General features: G+C 36.1%; 1 protein-coding gene across 1 annotated transcript in view; it reads right to left on the bottom strand.

The window, feature by feature from the left end:
- Nucleotides 1-7,478: 7,478 nt before the first annotated feature.
- The window catches only part of LOC132543467 (A disintegrin and metalloproteinase with thrombospondin motifs 9-like), a 153,980-nt gene continuing 144,300 nt past the window's right edge, over nucleotides 7,479-17,158 (bottom strand). The window contains exons 31-40 of the mRNA XM_060206969.1: nucleotides 16,743-16,913; nucleotides 16,004-16,195; nucleotides 15,718-15,853; nucleotides 15,330-15,421; nucleotides 14,784-14,878; nucleotides 14,530-14,669; nucleotides 13,994-14,088; nucleotides 13,629-13,733; nucleotides 12,449-12,555; nucleotides 7,479-12,163 (exon numbers count right to left, since the gene is read on the bottom strand). Coding sequence (XP_060062952.1) covers nucleotides 12,463-12,555; nucleotides 13,629-13,733; nucleotides 13,994-14,088; nucleotides 14,530-14,669; nucleotides 14,784-14,878; nucleotides 15,330-15,421; nucleotides 15,718-15,853; nucleotides 16,004-16,195; nucleotides 16,743-16,913 — 1,119 coding nt within the window. The 3' untranslated portion in view covers nucleotides 7,479-12,163; nucleotides 12,449-12,462. The remainder of the gene's footprint in view (nucleotides 12,164-12,448; nucleotides 12,556-13,628; nucleotides 13,734-13,993; nucleotides 14,089-14,529; nucleotides 14,670-14,783; nucleotides 14,879-15,329; nucleotides 15,422-15,717; nucleotides 15,854-16,003; nucleotides 16,196-16,742; nucleotides 16,914-17,158) is intronic.

Genomic DNA, 17,158 nt, shown 5'->3' with positions numbered 1-17,158 from the left:
TCATTCAGCGATAGTCGCTCCGACAGTGCACATGACTTGATTTGAACAACGGTATGGATAGTGAGGGCCAGGAGACACGTGGCAAAGGGGACATTTCCAGTACGTTAGCCCAACTCCTTGACGAAGTTAAGAGTCAGAAAGCAGAGCTGTGTTCCCTTAGGAATGAAGTACGTGGTTCGGCATTCACTGTAAGTTGCGAAGTTAAAAAGTTAAAAACGGACTCTGATTTTAATTGGCGTTTCGAGGGTAATAAAACCCAATACAAGTTCAATAGTGATATTTTGGACAGTGTGACACAGGCTGTGTGGGCATTGGACAATAACAAGCTTTCATATTCTCGTGAACTGTTTAGTGAAGTGTCTGACAAGCTTAAACAGCGTAACAAACTCATACGTATAGCCGATACCTCAGAAGGAGGGTGGGAAACAGTTCGACAATACGAGTCCCACTCAGTAGCTAGTGATTCTGACGACGAGAGCAAAATTAGGAGGGCGGAAGCAAGAGCCGTAAAGAAGAAGAAAGATGCGTCTCGGAAAAAATCTCAGTGGTTCAAGTTTGCTGGTACTGGTATTACTAGTGGCAGTAGCGGTGTATTGGGAGGCCAGGGAGCGGTTAAGGCGGTTGGACAGCCCTTTCCTGGAAGCAGGTACCCCAGAGGTCCCGGGGGTCAGCCTGCCTACCTCAGGCCAGGGACGTCGTTACGGTCGTATGGAGGAGGAGCATGTTTCAGCTGCGGTGAATTTACACACTTCCGACGGGACTGTCCTTACAAAGGAGGAGTAGCGGTACCAACGAAAAAAGGAGAGGGCAGCGATGACCGGAGATGAAATGGAAGATGAGTATTTTACACAATTTACACGTGATTATTACGAATATGAACAGGGGGGTAAGAAGATTTTGGTAAAAGGGAGGTTGAGAGAAAATTTTGATTTTTGGAAAAGTATTGGGGCTAATGAGTACATTTTAGATGTTATTTTCAGTGGATATAAGATACAATTTTATTCAAATCCTGAAAGTTGTATTTTAAAAAATAACAAGTCTGCGTTAACTGAATCTAGTTTTGTCGAAGGAGCTATAAGTGAACTTTTGCAGAGAAATCTAATAGTCAGGTGTAGTCAAATACCTCGGGTGGTCAATCCATTGACAGTTTCCATACAGAGTAATTCTAAAAAGAGATTGATTTTGGATTTACGAGTAGTAAATAAACATTTATGGAAACAGAGTGTAAAATATGACGACATCCATGTAGCACTGATGTATGATTTGATATACACTCGGCGTATCATTTTCTCGAGATATTTTTACCACATACCGAGTATTTAGGATTTTCCTGGACAAATGAAGATGGTAGAACTGTATACTATAAATTTTTGGTGTTGCCTTTTGGGTTATCATCTGCCCCATACATATTTACAAAGCTATGTCGTCCTTTAATAGCAAAGTGGAGAGGGGAGGGAAAGTTGATGTTGATGTATCTTGATGACGGTTTTGGATGTGGAAAAGATTTTTCAGAAACTCAGAGTTTAGCACATGATATCAAGTCAGACTTGCTAAAGTCCAGTTTTGTGCCAAAGGCAGAAAAATCGTTGTGGGTACCGGTTCAGGTTTTGCAGTTTTTAGGCTGTACTATTGATTCGGAGCGTTTTATTCTGTATGTTACAGAGAGTAGGGTTGAAAAGATTCTGTAAACTTTAGAGTATATCGAGGAGACAGTCAGGAAAAGTAGGAGGGTGCCAGCTAGGAAAGTGGCCAGTTTGGTGGGACAAATTATTTCTATGAGTGTTGTGATTGGTAGTGTGTCTCAGATTATGACGAGGTATATCAGCATGGATGTTTCACAGGCTTTTTCTTGGAGTGCCTATATTAAGTTGTCCGACGAGAGCCTATTACAACTTAAATTCTGGAGAGAAAACGTGAACAACATTAATGTCAAAACACTGAGTGAGGTTGAAAAATGTTCTAAAATAATATACAGTGACGCAAGTGGTTCTGGTTTCGGTGGGTACGAGGTTAATACAGTGAATGGTGTAGCACATGGGGTGTGGACAGAGGAGGAGAGCGGTAAATCTTCAACATGGCGGGAGTTAGTTAGTGTTTTGAGGGTTTTAAAATCTTTAGGAACCACATTAAGCGGTCATCGTGTGAAATGGTTTACGGATAACACAGGGGTCTGTAAAATCGTAGATAAGGGTTCTATGAAACTTGATTTGCAGTTAGTTGCGACGGACATATTTCATTCTTGCATTAAGTATGCTATTTCATTGGAAATGGAATGGATACCAAGGACGTTAAATGATAGGGCAGATTATCTTTCAAGGGTTCTCGAAAAAGATGATTGGGGAATTTCCATCAATAGTTTAAATATCATTATTCAGAGATGGGGAACACTTGACGTTGACTGGTTTTCATCGGAACATAATGCAAAGCTACCAGTCTTTTTCTCAAGATTTTGGAGTGAGGGCTCCACAGGGGTGGATGCATTTGTTCATTATTGGGGAGATAGTAGAGGTTTGTTCGTACCTCCACCTTGTTTGATTCTACGAGTTGTGAGAAAGATGATTTATGAAAAAGCACAGGGTGTGTTGGTAATTCCGTTGTGGAAATCAGCTGTTATGGTCCGTTATATCTAAGAAAGATGGTACATTTATACCACAGATTTCAGATTATATCGATTTACCTACAGCAAAGGAGTGGTTCACACCATGTAAGAGTGGTGTAGGAATTTTTGGTAATTCAGATCTGAAGTTCCGAATGTTAGCACTTTTTATGGACTGTAAAGTCATGACTATGGCGAATGGTTTACTACAGTAATTTGAGTGGTTCGTTGTGACTTATTTTGCACAGTATTAGTGTTACTAACTTATTTGCTGCTTGCCATAATTGTATTATGTAGTTACTTGTATGCCGTATTTTTGAATGAGACATAAGTTCATCTGAATTAGATATATGTATGCTGCTTGGTTGAATTAGATACATATATGCCGCATGGCTGAATATATACTAAAGTATATGCCGCATGGCTGAATTGGGCATATGTATGCCGCATGGCTGAATTAGATACATGTATGCCGCATGGCTTTATAAGATACATGTATGCCGCATGGCTGAATCAGATATATGTATGCCGCAGGGCTGAATTAGATACATGTGCTGTACGCAGCATGGCTAAATTCATGCATGTATGCCGTTTGGCTGAATTAGATATAAGTATGTCGCATGGCTGAATTACGATATATATAGTATATTTACAAGTGAAGCGTTGGCTAGGCATTATAATTGTATATAGTACAGGACGAAATAGTATGTTAGTGAGGTACAATTGTGGGATATTTGTGGTACATAACGAGATTTTAAATATCTAATTATTTTGATTGATTTGCTTGATTTTTAATTATTATTTTCCTTTTTTAAAGATGTTTTTTCAGTGTTACGCTGATGAGATCGAAGAGCTTCCGGGAGTTTTGTCTGGTGAGGTTGCCCTGATTCCGGAATTACTCAAAGATTCGCGAGCTGTGAACACGTCGAAAAATTATACGCGTGGATTTCAGCGTTGGAAACGATGGTTGTTGGCAAGTGGGTTATGAATCGGGGACGCTTTGCCGGCCAAGGCATTCCATGTTGCTCTATATTTAGTTTCGTTGGCACAAACTGCAAATACACCAAGTCCAATTGTGAATGCTTATTATAGTTTAAAGTGGTTTCATGATTTGTATGATTTGGACTCTCCTACTAAATCCAATTTGGTGAGAAATGTTTTGGAGGCGTCAAAGAGGAGATTAGCCAAACCAGTTGTAAAAAAGAAACCGATGACTGTGGACTTATTATTGTCAATGTGTAAAAGTAAGTTCAGTGTTGATAATCTGAAAAATCAAAGAATTATATGTGCGTGTTTTCTTGCGTTTGCTGGGTTTTTGAGGAGTGATGAGCTGCTACGTATCAGTGTGTGACGTCATGTTTGCCAGTGCATATATGAGTGTGTTCATTGAATCAAGTAAGACTGACAAATATAGAGATGGTGCATGGCTGATGATTGCTGAGACTGGGACGTGTTTGTGTCCGGTAAAAAATTTGAAGTTGTTTTTTGACTGGGCCAGTTTAAAGGAGAATTCAGATCAATATATTTTTTGTAGTTTGTCTGCAACCAAAGATGGTTATAAGGCGAGATCGGACAACAAATCTGTCTTATACTACTTTACGAGAGTTGTTTATTGAAGCGTTTAAACCACTTGTTGAGGATATTTCTCAATTTTGTTTGCATTCTTTGCGTGCTGGTGGAGCTACAGCAGCTGCCAAGAATGGTATCGAAGATAGATTGTTTAAACGTCATGGTCGCTGGGTTAGTGAAAATGCCAAGGATGGCTATGTGGAAGATTCTTTTACAGAACGTCTTAAGGTTTCTGAGAGTTTAGGCTTGTAAATTCAAAGACTAGTTTTCCCGTTCTTTTAGTTCAGTGGCGATTATGCGCTCATTACAATAAATATATTTGATATTTTCATTTTGGTGTTTGAGTATTTCCTGTCGGAGGGTGTGGTATTGGAGGGAAATATAATTATCGGAGTTTGATGGTACAGAATTAGCCGATAATTATTTTCCCTTCAGTGTCATACTTTCCGATAGGGGGTGTTGTGAATGCACGTGCACGAGGTGTCGGTGACTGTCGGGTCATTCAGCGATAGTCGCTCCGACAGTGCACATGACTTGATTTTAAAGATAATTTTCGATAAATAAATTTAAAACTTCAATAAACTGATTTTGTATGAATTACGGAGTTGACAGGATGTTTAGATTGTCGTGAAGTTGAAAGATAGATTGGTAAGTGAGTGTGTTATCAATGTATTTGTACTTACATTGTGAAACTGTCGGTCAGTGGCGATTATGCGCTCATTACAATAAATATATTTGATATTTTCATTTTGGTGTTTGAGTATTTCCTGTCGGAGGGTGTGGTATTGGAGGGAACAGATCTTCACGTGAGAAACACACCCCGTGGGGAGTAAGGTTCGTACCACACACTTCAGATCTTCACGTGAGAAACACAACCCGAGGGGAGTAAGGTTCGAACCACGCACTTCAGGACACCATGGCGACAACTGCAAACAAATTAAATATGATAATATGATACTTACCACTGTCCACATGATCCAATAAACTTGCAATATATGAAAAATTATCTCAAATATCGAAGCAACTATGACATCTCAGCAACAAAGTCTAAGAAGACAGTGAGTTACTATCAAGAAACGAAAAGTTCATGATTGGTAAATTAAAATGATTACGCTTACCGTGCAGCTTGGTATAATATTTGTGGTGTAACAATGAACAGGTAAAGATCAAAGCAATCGGCTCTGACAAGAGAGCATATAGTGAAGTGTATTTCCAATTATTGATGATTTCAGTCCCTTTTGACATAGTTAATAGGTTTGTTTTCAGACAACACATCACTAATATACCTGAACGTGAAGGACACAACAACAATCCCATATTGAGATAAAAATTTCTTATAAGAATACTTCCGAGACCTCCTCTTTATGAGAACGACATAAGAATGCTTCCGGGACCTTCTCTTTATGATATCGACATAAGAATACTTCCGGGACCTTCTCTTTATGATGACGACATAAGAATACTTCCGGGGCCTTCTCTTTATGATATCGACATAAGAATACTTCCGGGACCTTGTCTTTATGATATCTTATAAGAATACTTCCGGGACCTTCTCTTTATGATATCTTATAAGAATGCTTCCGGGACCTTCTCTTTATGAGAACGACATATGAATGCTTCCGGGACCTTCTCTTTAAGATAACGACATAAGAATACTTCCGGGACCTTCTCTTTAAGATAACGACATAAGAATACTTCCGGGACCTTCTCTTTATGATAACGACGTAAGAATACTTCCGGGGCCTTCTCTTTATGATAACGACATAAGAATACTTCCGGGACCTTCTCTTTATGATATCGACATAAGAATACTTCCGGGGCCTTCTCTTTATGTTGATAACGACATAAGAATACTTTCGGGACCTTCTCTTTATGATAACGACGTAAGAATACTTCCGGGACCTTCTCTTTATGATGACGACATAAGAATACTTCCGGAACCTTCTCTTTATGATAACGACGTAAGAATACTTCCGGGGCCTTCTCTTTATGATAACGACGTAAGAATACTTCCGGGACCTTCTCTTTATGATATCGACATAAGAATACTTCCGGGACCTCCTCTTTATGATAACGACATAAGAATACTTCCGGGACCTTCTCTTTATGATAACGACATAAGAATACTTCCGGGACCTTCTCTTTATGATAACGACATAAGAATACTTCCGGGACCTTCTCTTTATGATAACGACGTAAGAATACTTCCGGGGCCTTCTCTTTATGATAACGACATAAGAATACTTCCGGGACCTTCTCTTTATGATATCGACATAAGAATACTTCCGGGGCCTTCTCTTTATGATATCGACATAAGAATACTTCCGGGACCTTCTCTTTATTATAAGGACAGCCTCGCAACCATGGAAACCCAACCATTTCCTGTTCGAAAATTATTTGATAGGGTTTTAATATTGGACCTTGAAATCCCGTCAAAATAAAAATGTGCTCGTTTCTAACGGAGTTTTAACTAATATGTCTGCCACTTCCTTAACTACGATGATCGGATGACACCGTAATCATAGGAGTTATTTCCGAAGTACTTTGAAACAGAAACATCTCAATAGGACAGTTTTATAACATGTATTGTCAGCTTAACGTAACCAACTGTGTGAAATTATTTATCACTTCACAAGCATATTCTTATCACAAAATTTTAACTTTATTGAAATATTACCAATATTTTGTCTCTCCTTTGTAATATAATGGGTCACCTAGCTACCTAGCCACTTCCTCCTTGTTCACTGGACATCAGATTTGTCGGTTATTTTGTCTGGGTTTGACGTTTGCCAACATGACGACTGAAACGTGAAATTTTACCCCGACCAGTATAGTCCAACCTTTTTCAGGGTCTTGCGTTCATACTTTTTGTTTGTGTAGGGTTGCCAGGATGGACCTCCTGGATCGGTCGGGCCATTTCCGGGTGTTGTCTACATCCATCACATCCGGTTTCGCAGCTGCATCCTACAGCGGATTCCCACACAAGTCACCCTCAACAACTTCCGGTTTTCATGTTGAACATAATGTGTCGCATTTAGTATAGCGTTATTTTTTTTAGTCGAAGACATGAAGAGTTGCTGCAGTGGTGCGGGTCAGGTTTGGTTTTATCATTAGTAGTCAACAGTTTTGGTCTTTTTTTCATAAAATGAATTCCGATGTAGCTATAGTTGAAATGTTGTGTCACGGCAGTAAAGAGTTTTGTTGCTGGTTCTCGGGTGGTTTGACAGTAGCAAAACAACAAACTATGTATCTCAAATATAGTCTGGTCGTCAAATGGTTTGGCAGAAGTAAAAAAAACAACAAAACTCATAAGTTTCATAAGAGAAAATATATTTTAAAAAGTCTTAGCCAGTTATTGCATAATTAGTTTATGCATACATTCTGTAACATAATATTAAATATTAATCAGATTCACGTTAATAGTTCATACGACCATTTACGCCAGTGAGATCCTTTAACCAAACACGTGTAGCATATTAAAGTGAGAGGGGTACCGAGAGTATCGGGCCAATTAGCCGAGGCAGGTTCATCATTATAATGATCTACTTATAAAAATAACCGAAACTTTCTACAAATCTAAGAGTACAATAAGCAGTATGAAGTATTATGTAGTTCTATAAATGCGTTTCTAGTAAAACAGTTAACGATACACTGATGTGGTACCCCTTCCACATGATTTGTGCGTGATGGACAAGCTACAATATGTTACTGTACCAAATGTCATAAAAGACAGTTAAATTGGATACTTGGAGGCACCTGTAACAACTTCTTCCGAGGTTTAGTGGCTTTAAATGCTGCAACAAAAGTACATTTATTGAAACATACCCTGTAATAATCATTCCTCATTTCTTTTCTAGACCATAAATCGTCTCTGTATCATTAATATTTTACACTAGTTATTATTACATTCTTATAAACAAACTGATCGTGGTGAATGATTTTTAATCAATATGACTTAAATAAAGATATGCTACAAAACAAAATTACTTTCGTTCCTTTGTGTAAAAATCGGCTTGTAATAAATTAATCATAGATTATAAAAATATCTTTGAAATTGATTTTGTTGATAAAAAAGAGAACAACTACAAAAGGGAAAATTTTCCCTGGTAAACACAGACAAATGTTTTCACAGTGGAAAATAATATCTTTGCCTTCCAAATTTTCCCTGGTAAACACAGACAAATGTTTTCACAGAGAAAAATAATATCTTTGCCTTCCAAATTTTCCCTGGTAAACACAGACAAATGTTTTCACAGAGAAAAATAATATCTTTGCCTTCCAAATTTTCCCTGGTAAACACAGACAAATGTTTTCACAGAGAAAAATAATATCTTTGCCTTCCAAATTTTCCCTGGTAAACACAGACAAATGTTTTCACAGAGAAAAATAATATCTTTGCCTTCCAAATTTTCCCCGGTAAACACAGACAAATGTTTTCACAGTGGAAAATAATATCTTTGCCTTCCAAATTTTCCCCGGTAAACACAGACAAATGTTTTCACAGAGAAAAATAATATCTTTGCCTTCCAAATTTTCCCTGGTAAACACAGACAAATGTTTTCACAGAGAAAAATAATATCTTTGCCTTCCAAATTTTCCCCGCTAAACACAGACAAATGTTTTCACAGTGGAAAATAATATCTTTGCCTTCCATATCAGCTGAAATATGTTACCTTCAGAAGCAGCACGGATCCTTTACTGTGCTAATATTACTTACTAACATCCATATCACGTGAGCAAATGTTGATATTACTGGTCACGTTCAGAAATTTTACAAAAACCATCAAGACTATTTTTTCTACAGGGAACAATAGAAACAGGACACGGATACAGATTTTTGTGGGGTTATCAGATAACCAAATGATTTTCTTGATTTGATGAATTCGTATGAAATATTCTGATCGGTTCTAAATGTGAGTAAATAAGTAAATATCCCTGTAACATATTAACATAGGTATCACATACAGAGTGAGAGTCTACCCCTAGCTAAGTGATAAATGTACAATGTAGGTGGACATGCATAACAGTACATTCCCGATCCAAACTTCTGAAACACAGCCCAGACAAAATGATTAAAAATAATGGCAATTTTTTTAACACCAAATTAAATTTGGCAACACTTATAAAAACTGTTTTGGGGATCCCGGTAACTTTAAACTTGGCAAAAACCTACATTTAAAAGGGTGTGACAGACCTACAACAAACATATTTCATTATTCTTTGTAGATTAACCAGTAATAGAGTTTAAATGCAGTTTGTGATACAATATTGACACCTGTAAGTAACCCTGGTAAATACTCTCTGTTACATGTAAAATCGTTTACCTTTAAAGAGGTCTCTATAATAATTTAACAGTCACTGTAAACACAATATGAATCACATTGTAACAAATGCCAACACGACAAGAATCAACTGCAAATGAACATGAAAACGAATAAAATCCCCTCAAGGGGAGATAATCCACAAAAATATCCTGAGAAAAGATTGTACAGTGGCCTTGATCCATAAACTGTAAGTTCGTATGGGACAAAAAAATCCGGACCCAAGATCAGAAAAACAACGTCATGTGGTAGTGAAAAACCTCATCAAAGGTCACATGATGGTGTTATAACCAAATCAGCAGTTTTAAAACAAGGTCACATGATGGTTGAATAACTGAATCAATTTCTGTAAAGCAGCATCACATAACAGTTTCAGAAATAAATCAATAGTGTTTGCTGTTGTTTAAAAAAAAACCCAAAAGCTGTAAAACAAAGTTTCAAGATGTTTTGAAAATTGAATTAACATTGGTAAAAGAATGTCACATAGTTTTTTTTTTCAAAAATGAGTTCATTTGTTAAACAATGAATCGAGACCAATAAAATATCTTGTGACATTTCAAAAACTTGTCAATATCAGGAAACTGACATCTTGTGACATTTCAAAAACTTGTCAATATCAGGAAACTGACATCTTGTGACATTTTAAAAAACTGAATCAACATCAGGAAAATAGTCATGTGACATTTAAAAAACTGAATCAACATCAGCAAAATAGTCATGTGACATTTAAAAAACTGAATCAACATCAGCAAAATAGTCACGTGACATTTAAAAAACTGAATCAACATCAGCAAAATAGTCATGTGACATTTAAAAAACTGAATCAACATCAGCAAAATAGTCACGTGACATTTAAAAAACTGAATCAACATCAGCAAAATAGTCATGTGACATTTAAAAAACTGAATCAACATCAGCAAAATAGTCACGTGACATTTAGATAACTGAATTAGGCTCACATATTAAGAAAACAATACAACATTGATAGTTATAAATACCCGACTAAAGAAAAACGTCAAAAAGATTCCGATGTGATGGTAAACCATGGCAGAAGTAAGATCGGGAACAGAACTTATGGTAATGAGATCTGACCAAACACAAAGTCCGAACAGTCTTATAAATATGAAACAGATTCAAATCAATTTTTTGTTTTACATCGAGAGGTGTAAAAACACAAAACACGGGTCATTAGCACATCTGAGTATTTTACATGTGACCAAAGTCAACATTTAGCTTACATTTTTAGCTACAAGTTGTGTTGATATGCATATGAAGAAAAAAACACTATTTACATCATGTGGTGAAATTACCATTATAATTTTAACATAAATATACATAAATTATATGTACAAAAACAAGAAATCTAAATTTACAGTGTTTGGTGAAATACTCCTTTGGTAAGGACAGACAACTCTGTGTCTATTTTCACCTATATCTACTAATAACTGGAAGACATAAACAATATCTAGGTGTACAACATAGAGACAAATCTTAACTCAAACATAACCAAAAGTGTAAATGAATTGTTCTGGTTTTTGGTCAAGTGATGGAAGTTAAAACTTAGAAAAAATATATAAAACACAAACTATAGGTATAAATTGTGAGTGTACATGCCTAAAACTTATAAATATATATATATATATATATATATACGTACTGGCCTATAATGTACAACAAAGATTTTGTAGACTTGTTTTATCCTTATTCTACCCTTGGTCATACACCTGGAGCTAATCTGACACTACTCCTGTTACTTTCACAGAGAACATCGTCCACTTGTGATTTCATGTTGACGTTTCACAATTATTTTCAAACTAAATTCAGAAGAAAAAAAACTTCTGTTTTCACCATAATTTTCAAACTAAATTCAGAAGAAAAAAAAACTTCCGTTTTCACCATAATTTTCAAACTAAATTCTGAAGAAAAAACTGTTTTCTTGGATATATGAAAGTTTGATGACAATCCCATCAGAATTTTAAAATTCAGATGTGCAATTGGTAGCAATATAAATAAAAGCTGATATTGAGAAAAAAAAAAGACAAAAAAAAAAAAAAGACATCAAATCTTGGCCATAATGTCCATCCATTCAGCCTCATACATTTTAGCATGAAGGCTGAACAAACACAATGAGGAAGCAAGGCCTTTAGGTAATTTTGGAAGGTTTCTAGACTTTTTGTGCATTTGTTTGTATCTCCGAAAAAAAAATCAGTATAATATACAAATGTATATGTTGTTAAGGAGTTTTTGTACAATCTTCAATCTTTGTAAACGCTGCACTCAAAACTGGATACTTTCACAGTTTAAAACATTGACATATTTGTAAGTAAAAATTGAGATAATTCAACAATTTATAATAAAAAATATCAACAGGCATAAAATATAAATGCAAATTATCATAATGAAATGAACAACGTTTACAGCACTCCAAACTTTTTCATCATCCTTACGATCCAAATTACACCCATTATTGCACAATTACATCTCCTATATACACGGACGGAAACGTTCAATATATCGCAAATAAATACACATGGTCCACATATATACATACAACTCACACGCAACTTAACACAAAATGTTACCATGACGATGATGAATATGAATATTAATGAACATATGGGATGATTTGAAGTTTGATCAGGAGTCAATGGTTGTCATAAAGTGTTTCCATGGCAACCTGAAACAGAAATATCATCAAAATTTTAAATATAGGTCATGCTCTCACTGAAAAGATGATTCATCTCATTAAATTAATGTACTTAAACTGTGTCACTTTAATATACCTTACATAGATTCAAAAACATACTTTTGTTTTGATAAAAATGTTAAGTAAAGTTTTAAAAACATGTTTTTATATGTTTATTTCTAGTTCAGAAATTTAAAGAAGTCTATCATCTGTTTATGTTAATTAATCTGAGTTCAATTCAAGGAAGTACCCCGAAACAATCCTGGATAAACTTACCATTATCACAAGTGTCAGTGAAGAACCTCAAGTTGTAGCCCAGTGAACAGGTCTGGAGAGCAAACGGCACAGTAGCCTCCACACAGACCACGAACCACCTCTCCATTCTACAAACAACAAATCATTCATAATTAAACAGGTCTGGAGAGCAAACGGCACAGTGGCCTCCACACAGACCACGAACCACCTCTCCATTCTACAAACAACAAATCATTCATAATTAAGCAGGTCTGGAGAGCAAACGGCACAGTAGCCTCCACACAGACCACGAACCACCTCTCCATTCTACAAACAACAAATCATTCATAATTAAACAGTTCTGGAGAGCAAACGGCACAGTACCCTCCATACAGACCACGAACTACCTCTCCATTCTACAAACAACAAATCATTCATAATTAAACAGTTCTGGAGAGCAAACGTCACACACAGACCACGAACCACCTCTCCATTCTACAAACAACAAATCATTCATAATTAAACAGTTCTGGAGAGCAAACGGCACAGTACCCTCCATACAGACCACAAACTACCTCTCCATTCTACAAACAACAAATCATTCATAATTAAACAGGTCTGGAGAGCAAACGGCACAGTAGCCTCCACACAGACCACGAACCACCTCTCCATTCTACAAACAACAAATCATTCATAATTAAACAGTTCTGGAGAGCAAACGGCACAGTGGCCTCCACACAGACCATGATCCACCTCTCAATTCTACAAACAACAAATCATTCATAATTAAACAGTTCTGGAGAGCAAACAGCACAGTACCCTCTATACAGCCCATGAACCACCTCTCCATTCTACAAACAACAAATCATTCATAATTAAACAGTTCTGGAGAGCAAACAGCACAGTACCCTCTATACAGCCCATGAACCACCTCTCCATTCTACAAACAACAATTGCTCTGACTCAACAAAAAGGATACTTTTATAAAAACAAGTTTCTGATATCTAGGAAATGCACAAAATAAAAACTTTATATCCATAATTTGTAAACAAACCTTTTCCAAGTATGTATCCATATAATGTTCTTTCATAGTTTACTTTGAAAATATTACTTGAAATATTTCATTCAGTTTCAATGAAATCCTTGAAGAAAACAAAAATATCAACTCTATCATATGATGCCACAAAACTGTTTCCCAACAGATCATAAAATGGATGCCTACCTGCATGATTTGGATCTTTTTAGAGGAATGACGTCCGTGTAAAATCCAGGTTGTGTTTCTGGAGACAGCGAATCCTGTTCCTGTCAAGTTTATACTGAACCTTCCCTGTTATCACAAGCAATAAGTAAAACTATAGATTTATATTCTCAGATTGGAGCCTTTCGTAAAATTCTGACAGATAAAAGAATGCATAAATTCATGTAACAACCATTTTTGCCATTGAGAAAAGAAAATCAGAGTTATTTCCCTTGTTTCAGTCAGTCCGTATGGTAGAGGGCTGAGAAACCTAAAATATGACTTGGTGTTTACAGTGATTTTTTAACTTGAAACAATATTTTTTACATGATACAATAAAATGATGTTACCTGAGGACATTGTGCCTGTGAGCTGTAACAATCACCAGCGGTGCCAAATGGAATGATTTTACCACTTATGGAAGTGGCGAATGTTGTGTCTGTAGCTGTCAAATAAAATCTATCATCAGTCTCGCAGCCTTTATCACAAAAATACATATTTTATATCAAGTTTTAGCTAAGGTCATATGGACTTTTCTGGTATATGTCATACAACAAAAAGGTGTTTGTCATACAATATTTCACATACTGCATTTTGTTAATAAAACAAGTACATTAATCTGTTTAATATCTAGGTTCCATCTAAATCCTTTCAGATAACGGAATAAAAACGTTTTTTTATATAGAAATATAAGATTCATGTAGATGAAAAATAAAGTAAAAAATTCAACAATAGCTGAAGCAGAAAGATTTAAAATTTGAAACACTATATATTTATTAGCTATACTACTGTTAGATACTGTAATGTACAACATCATACTACCTTTGTATACTACAAGTAAATTCTACAGGTAAGAGACACAGTATTTATCACTGGCTGTACTTACTCATGATGCGGAGGTTACTGAGGTCGATCCTGACCTTAGAGAAGGATGTGTTTCCTGCCTCTCTGTATGGAGTCCGACGACACTTGCTACATGTGTCTGTTCGGGTACCATTGTAAGGACAGTGACCAGAACGTCGTAACCTATTAAACATTTAAAACAACATGAGACTTGATGGTAAAATGTTGAAGTAAATATAAGTGTAATTATGAAACTAACATTAATACCAATGTGTACGAAGGTGGTAACAGACATACCGTTTGTCGTAAACTTCTGAGTAATTCTCGCCTTCTCCAGCCGGCAGGTTGAGATATTCAACTGGTTCCTTCTCTCTCATGTCTCTACAATAAACCTGTAATACAAAAACAGTTGGTTTATAAGCTTTTAATTGCTCTCACGTTTTACTAATAAGACATACAATAATTATAGTCAAGTAGTGGTACCATTAAATACAACATTAATTTGGGCGTTTACCTGATTAAATAAGGAATAAGAGGTCATTCGCTGGAAACATTTCCACAACATTCCAGATCTGATATTCACAAGAACATTTATCCTTGCGTATTGTAAAAGTTTAGAATAGTCTTCCGGAAAATGTGGTATTATTGCCGACCGTAAATATATTTAAAAACAGACTGGTTAAATATTGGCAAAATCAGGAACTCCTCTATAATTATAGATCTAAGATACATTAACAAGTAACGTCACAATCACATTCATTTTAATTTTTATGTTTTTGAGTATGATGAAGAGGATCCTTTATCAGTTAATAAACATAACTTAAAAATCCCTGTGATACTTACCTGTATGAGTCTGTTTTTGAGAAGTAAGCTATAAGTGTTGTCATGTCTTATTGAAGTTTTTTCTCTAAGTTGCTGGCAGGACTTGGCATAACCTATAAAGGAATGTTATATATTTAATGTTTTCTCTTCTAACAGGTAAAGCAAACCAACATGTTGAAAACAAGGATAGTTTTCAAGCTAAGGGAGATAAGTCCTACCAAGTTATCACAGAACGATCTGCCAGTAGAACCAAATTCCTGGATTACTGTTTAAGATCTGTCTGAGGGAGCTATGACATGGTTCTAATTTATTCTCAAAATTTCTAATACCCATTTAGTCTAACTTTTTTTAAAAATATTAATTTTTTCAAATGAGATTTTTGACCTGATGGTCGATGTCACACACTTACATGGCCCTGAGTAGCATTCGTCCTTGTTGTCTGGCTTTAGCGATTCAGGGCAACGTTTCTTGGAGCGCCTCCTCCCTAAGACATCCACACAAATCACCTGCCTTCGTAAGAATCCCCATCCACAACGTGAGGAACACTGTCAAAAAAATACACACACATCAAATATTTAACCATAAATCATTGACCAGAAAACATATAAAGGTGATGTTAAAAAAAATGAAGATTTCTATACCGCAAAAATTAAACTTATTTATTTTATAAATAACAATCTGCTGTGAATGGCTACCTTGCCCCATGGCCCTACCACCCAGCGGTAACGGGCCCCACACTCGCCCATGTTGCAAGTCCTTTGGTCTGGAGGTTTGACAGTGGACTGACAGGTGAACGGTACTTTCCCAGGAAGGATCCAGCCCTCCTTGGTAACAGCCTGACACACCACCTTCCTCTCCTGTATACCAGCCCCACATGTTCTGTTGCACTGTAAAATAGCAAGACTTTCTTATAAACTATTGTAAATTATCCTCACCATACACAATCACATACTGTTTCAATGCCTGAATAACAAAAGTTTCTTATATCTGTGATAACAGCTTTTCATACTAATACATTCAAACTTTGACCAGGATATTACTGACAGTATAATAAAATGCATTGTGGTATAACAATACTTTTTTTAGTACTATAACTTTAGGGTATTCCAAATATGTAGAGGAAAATTGAATCAGGGAAGTCATTCAGGATAATCATTAGAATAAAATCTATCTGACAAAGAGGGACAGAATTCTCAAAAGTGAAAAAAATTGGATTAAATACACAAAAAGGTTTATCAGTTACATCTGTAGAAATCTGAAAGCAATCTATAGAAACTGAGGAAAAAGACTGATGGACAGAGGGACAGACAGACAGCTTGTTAAGTACCTAACCTTTGACCTCCATTGCTATCATTGGCACCATAGGTTAAAAAGATAAATATCTATTGTTTGAGCTTGACATCCTGACTTGTCAACCAGACAGGTGTTGATTACCTCTGTCCACGGTGACGTGTTCCAAATGAAGGGACAGGGGAACTCGCTACATCTTCGTTTAGGTTTGGGCCGTTTTTCTCCTCCACAGTGCCATTCTTCAACCTCCTCACTATCCACATTCACACAAGTCACAGACCGGATCTTTATACCAAACCCACATGTCTTGGAGCACTGGAAGAAGAAAAGATTTGTTTAGAGTTATGTCCCTTACCTTCACACAAAACAAGTTAGCTACTGGAAGTTATACATGTTTAGCTTTATAAACAACACTTGATAAAACAATTTTCAATCAACATAATATAAATCAATCTTGAAAAATATTATTTTAAATGAAAACAAATTTGAGGCAATAATTTTACAACAAGAATGGCAAGATATTTTTATTTAAAAAACCCACGAGGAGGTGATAAGTATAG

The sequence above is a fragment of the Ylistrum balloti genome, unplaced genomic scaffold (genome assembly GCF_031769215.1).
Source record: "Ylistrum balloti isolate Yb309-2 unplaced genomic scaffold, AGI_CSIRO_Ybal_v1 Utg369756, whole genome shotgun sequence".
NCBI classification, from domain to species: domain Eukaryota; kingdom Metazoa; phylum Mollusca; class Bivalvia; order Pectinida; family Pectinidae; genus Ylistrum; species Ylistrum balloti.
The sequence above is the reverse complement of the archived record's forward strand: the minus strand, read 5'-3'. Positions and strand labels throughout refer to the sequence as shown.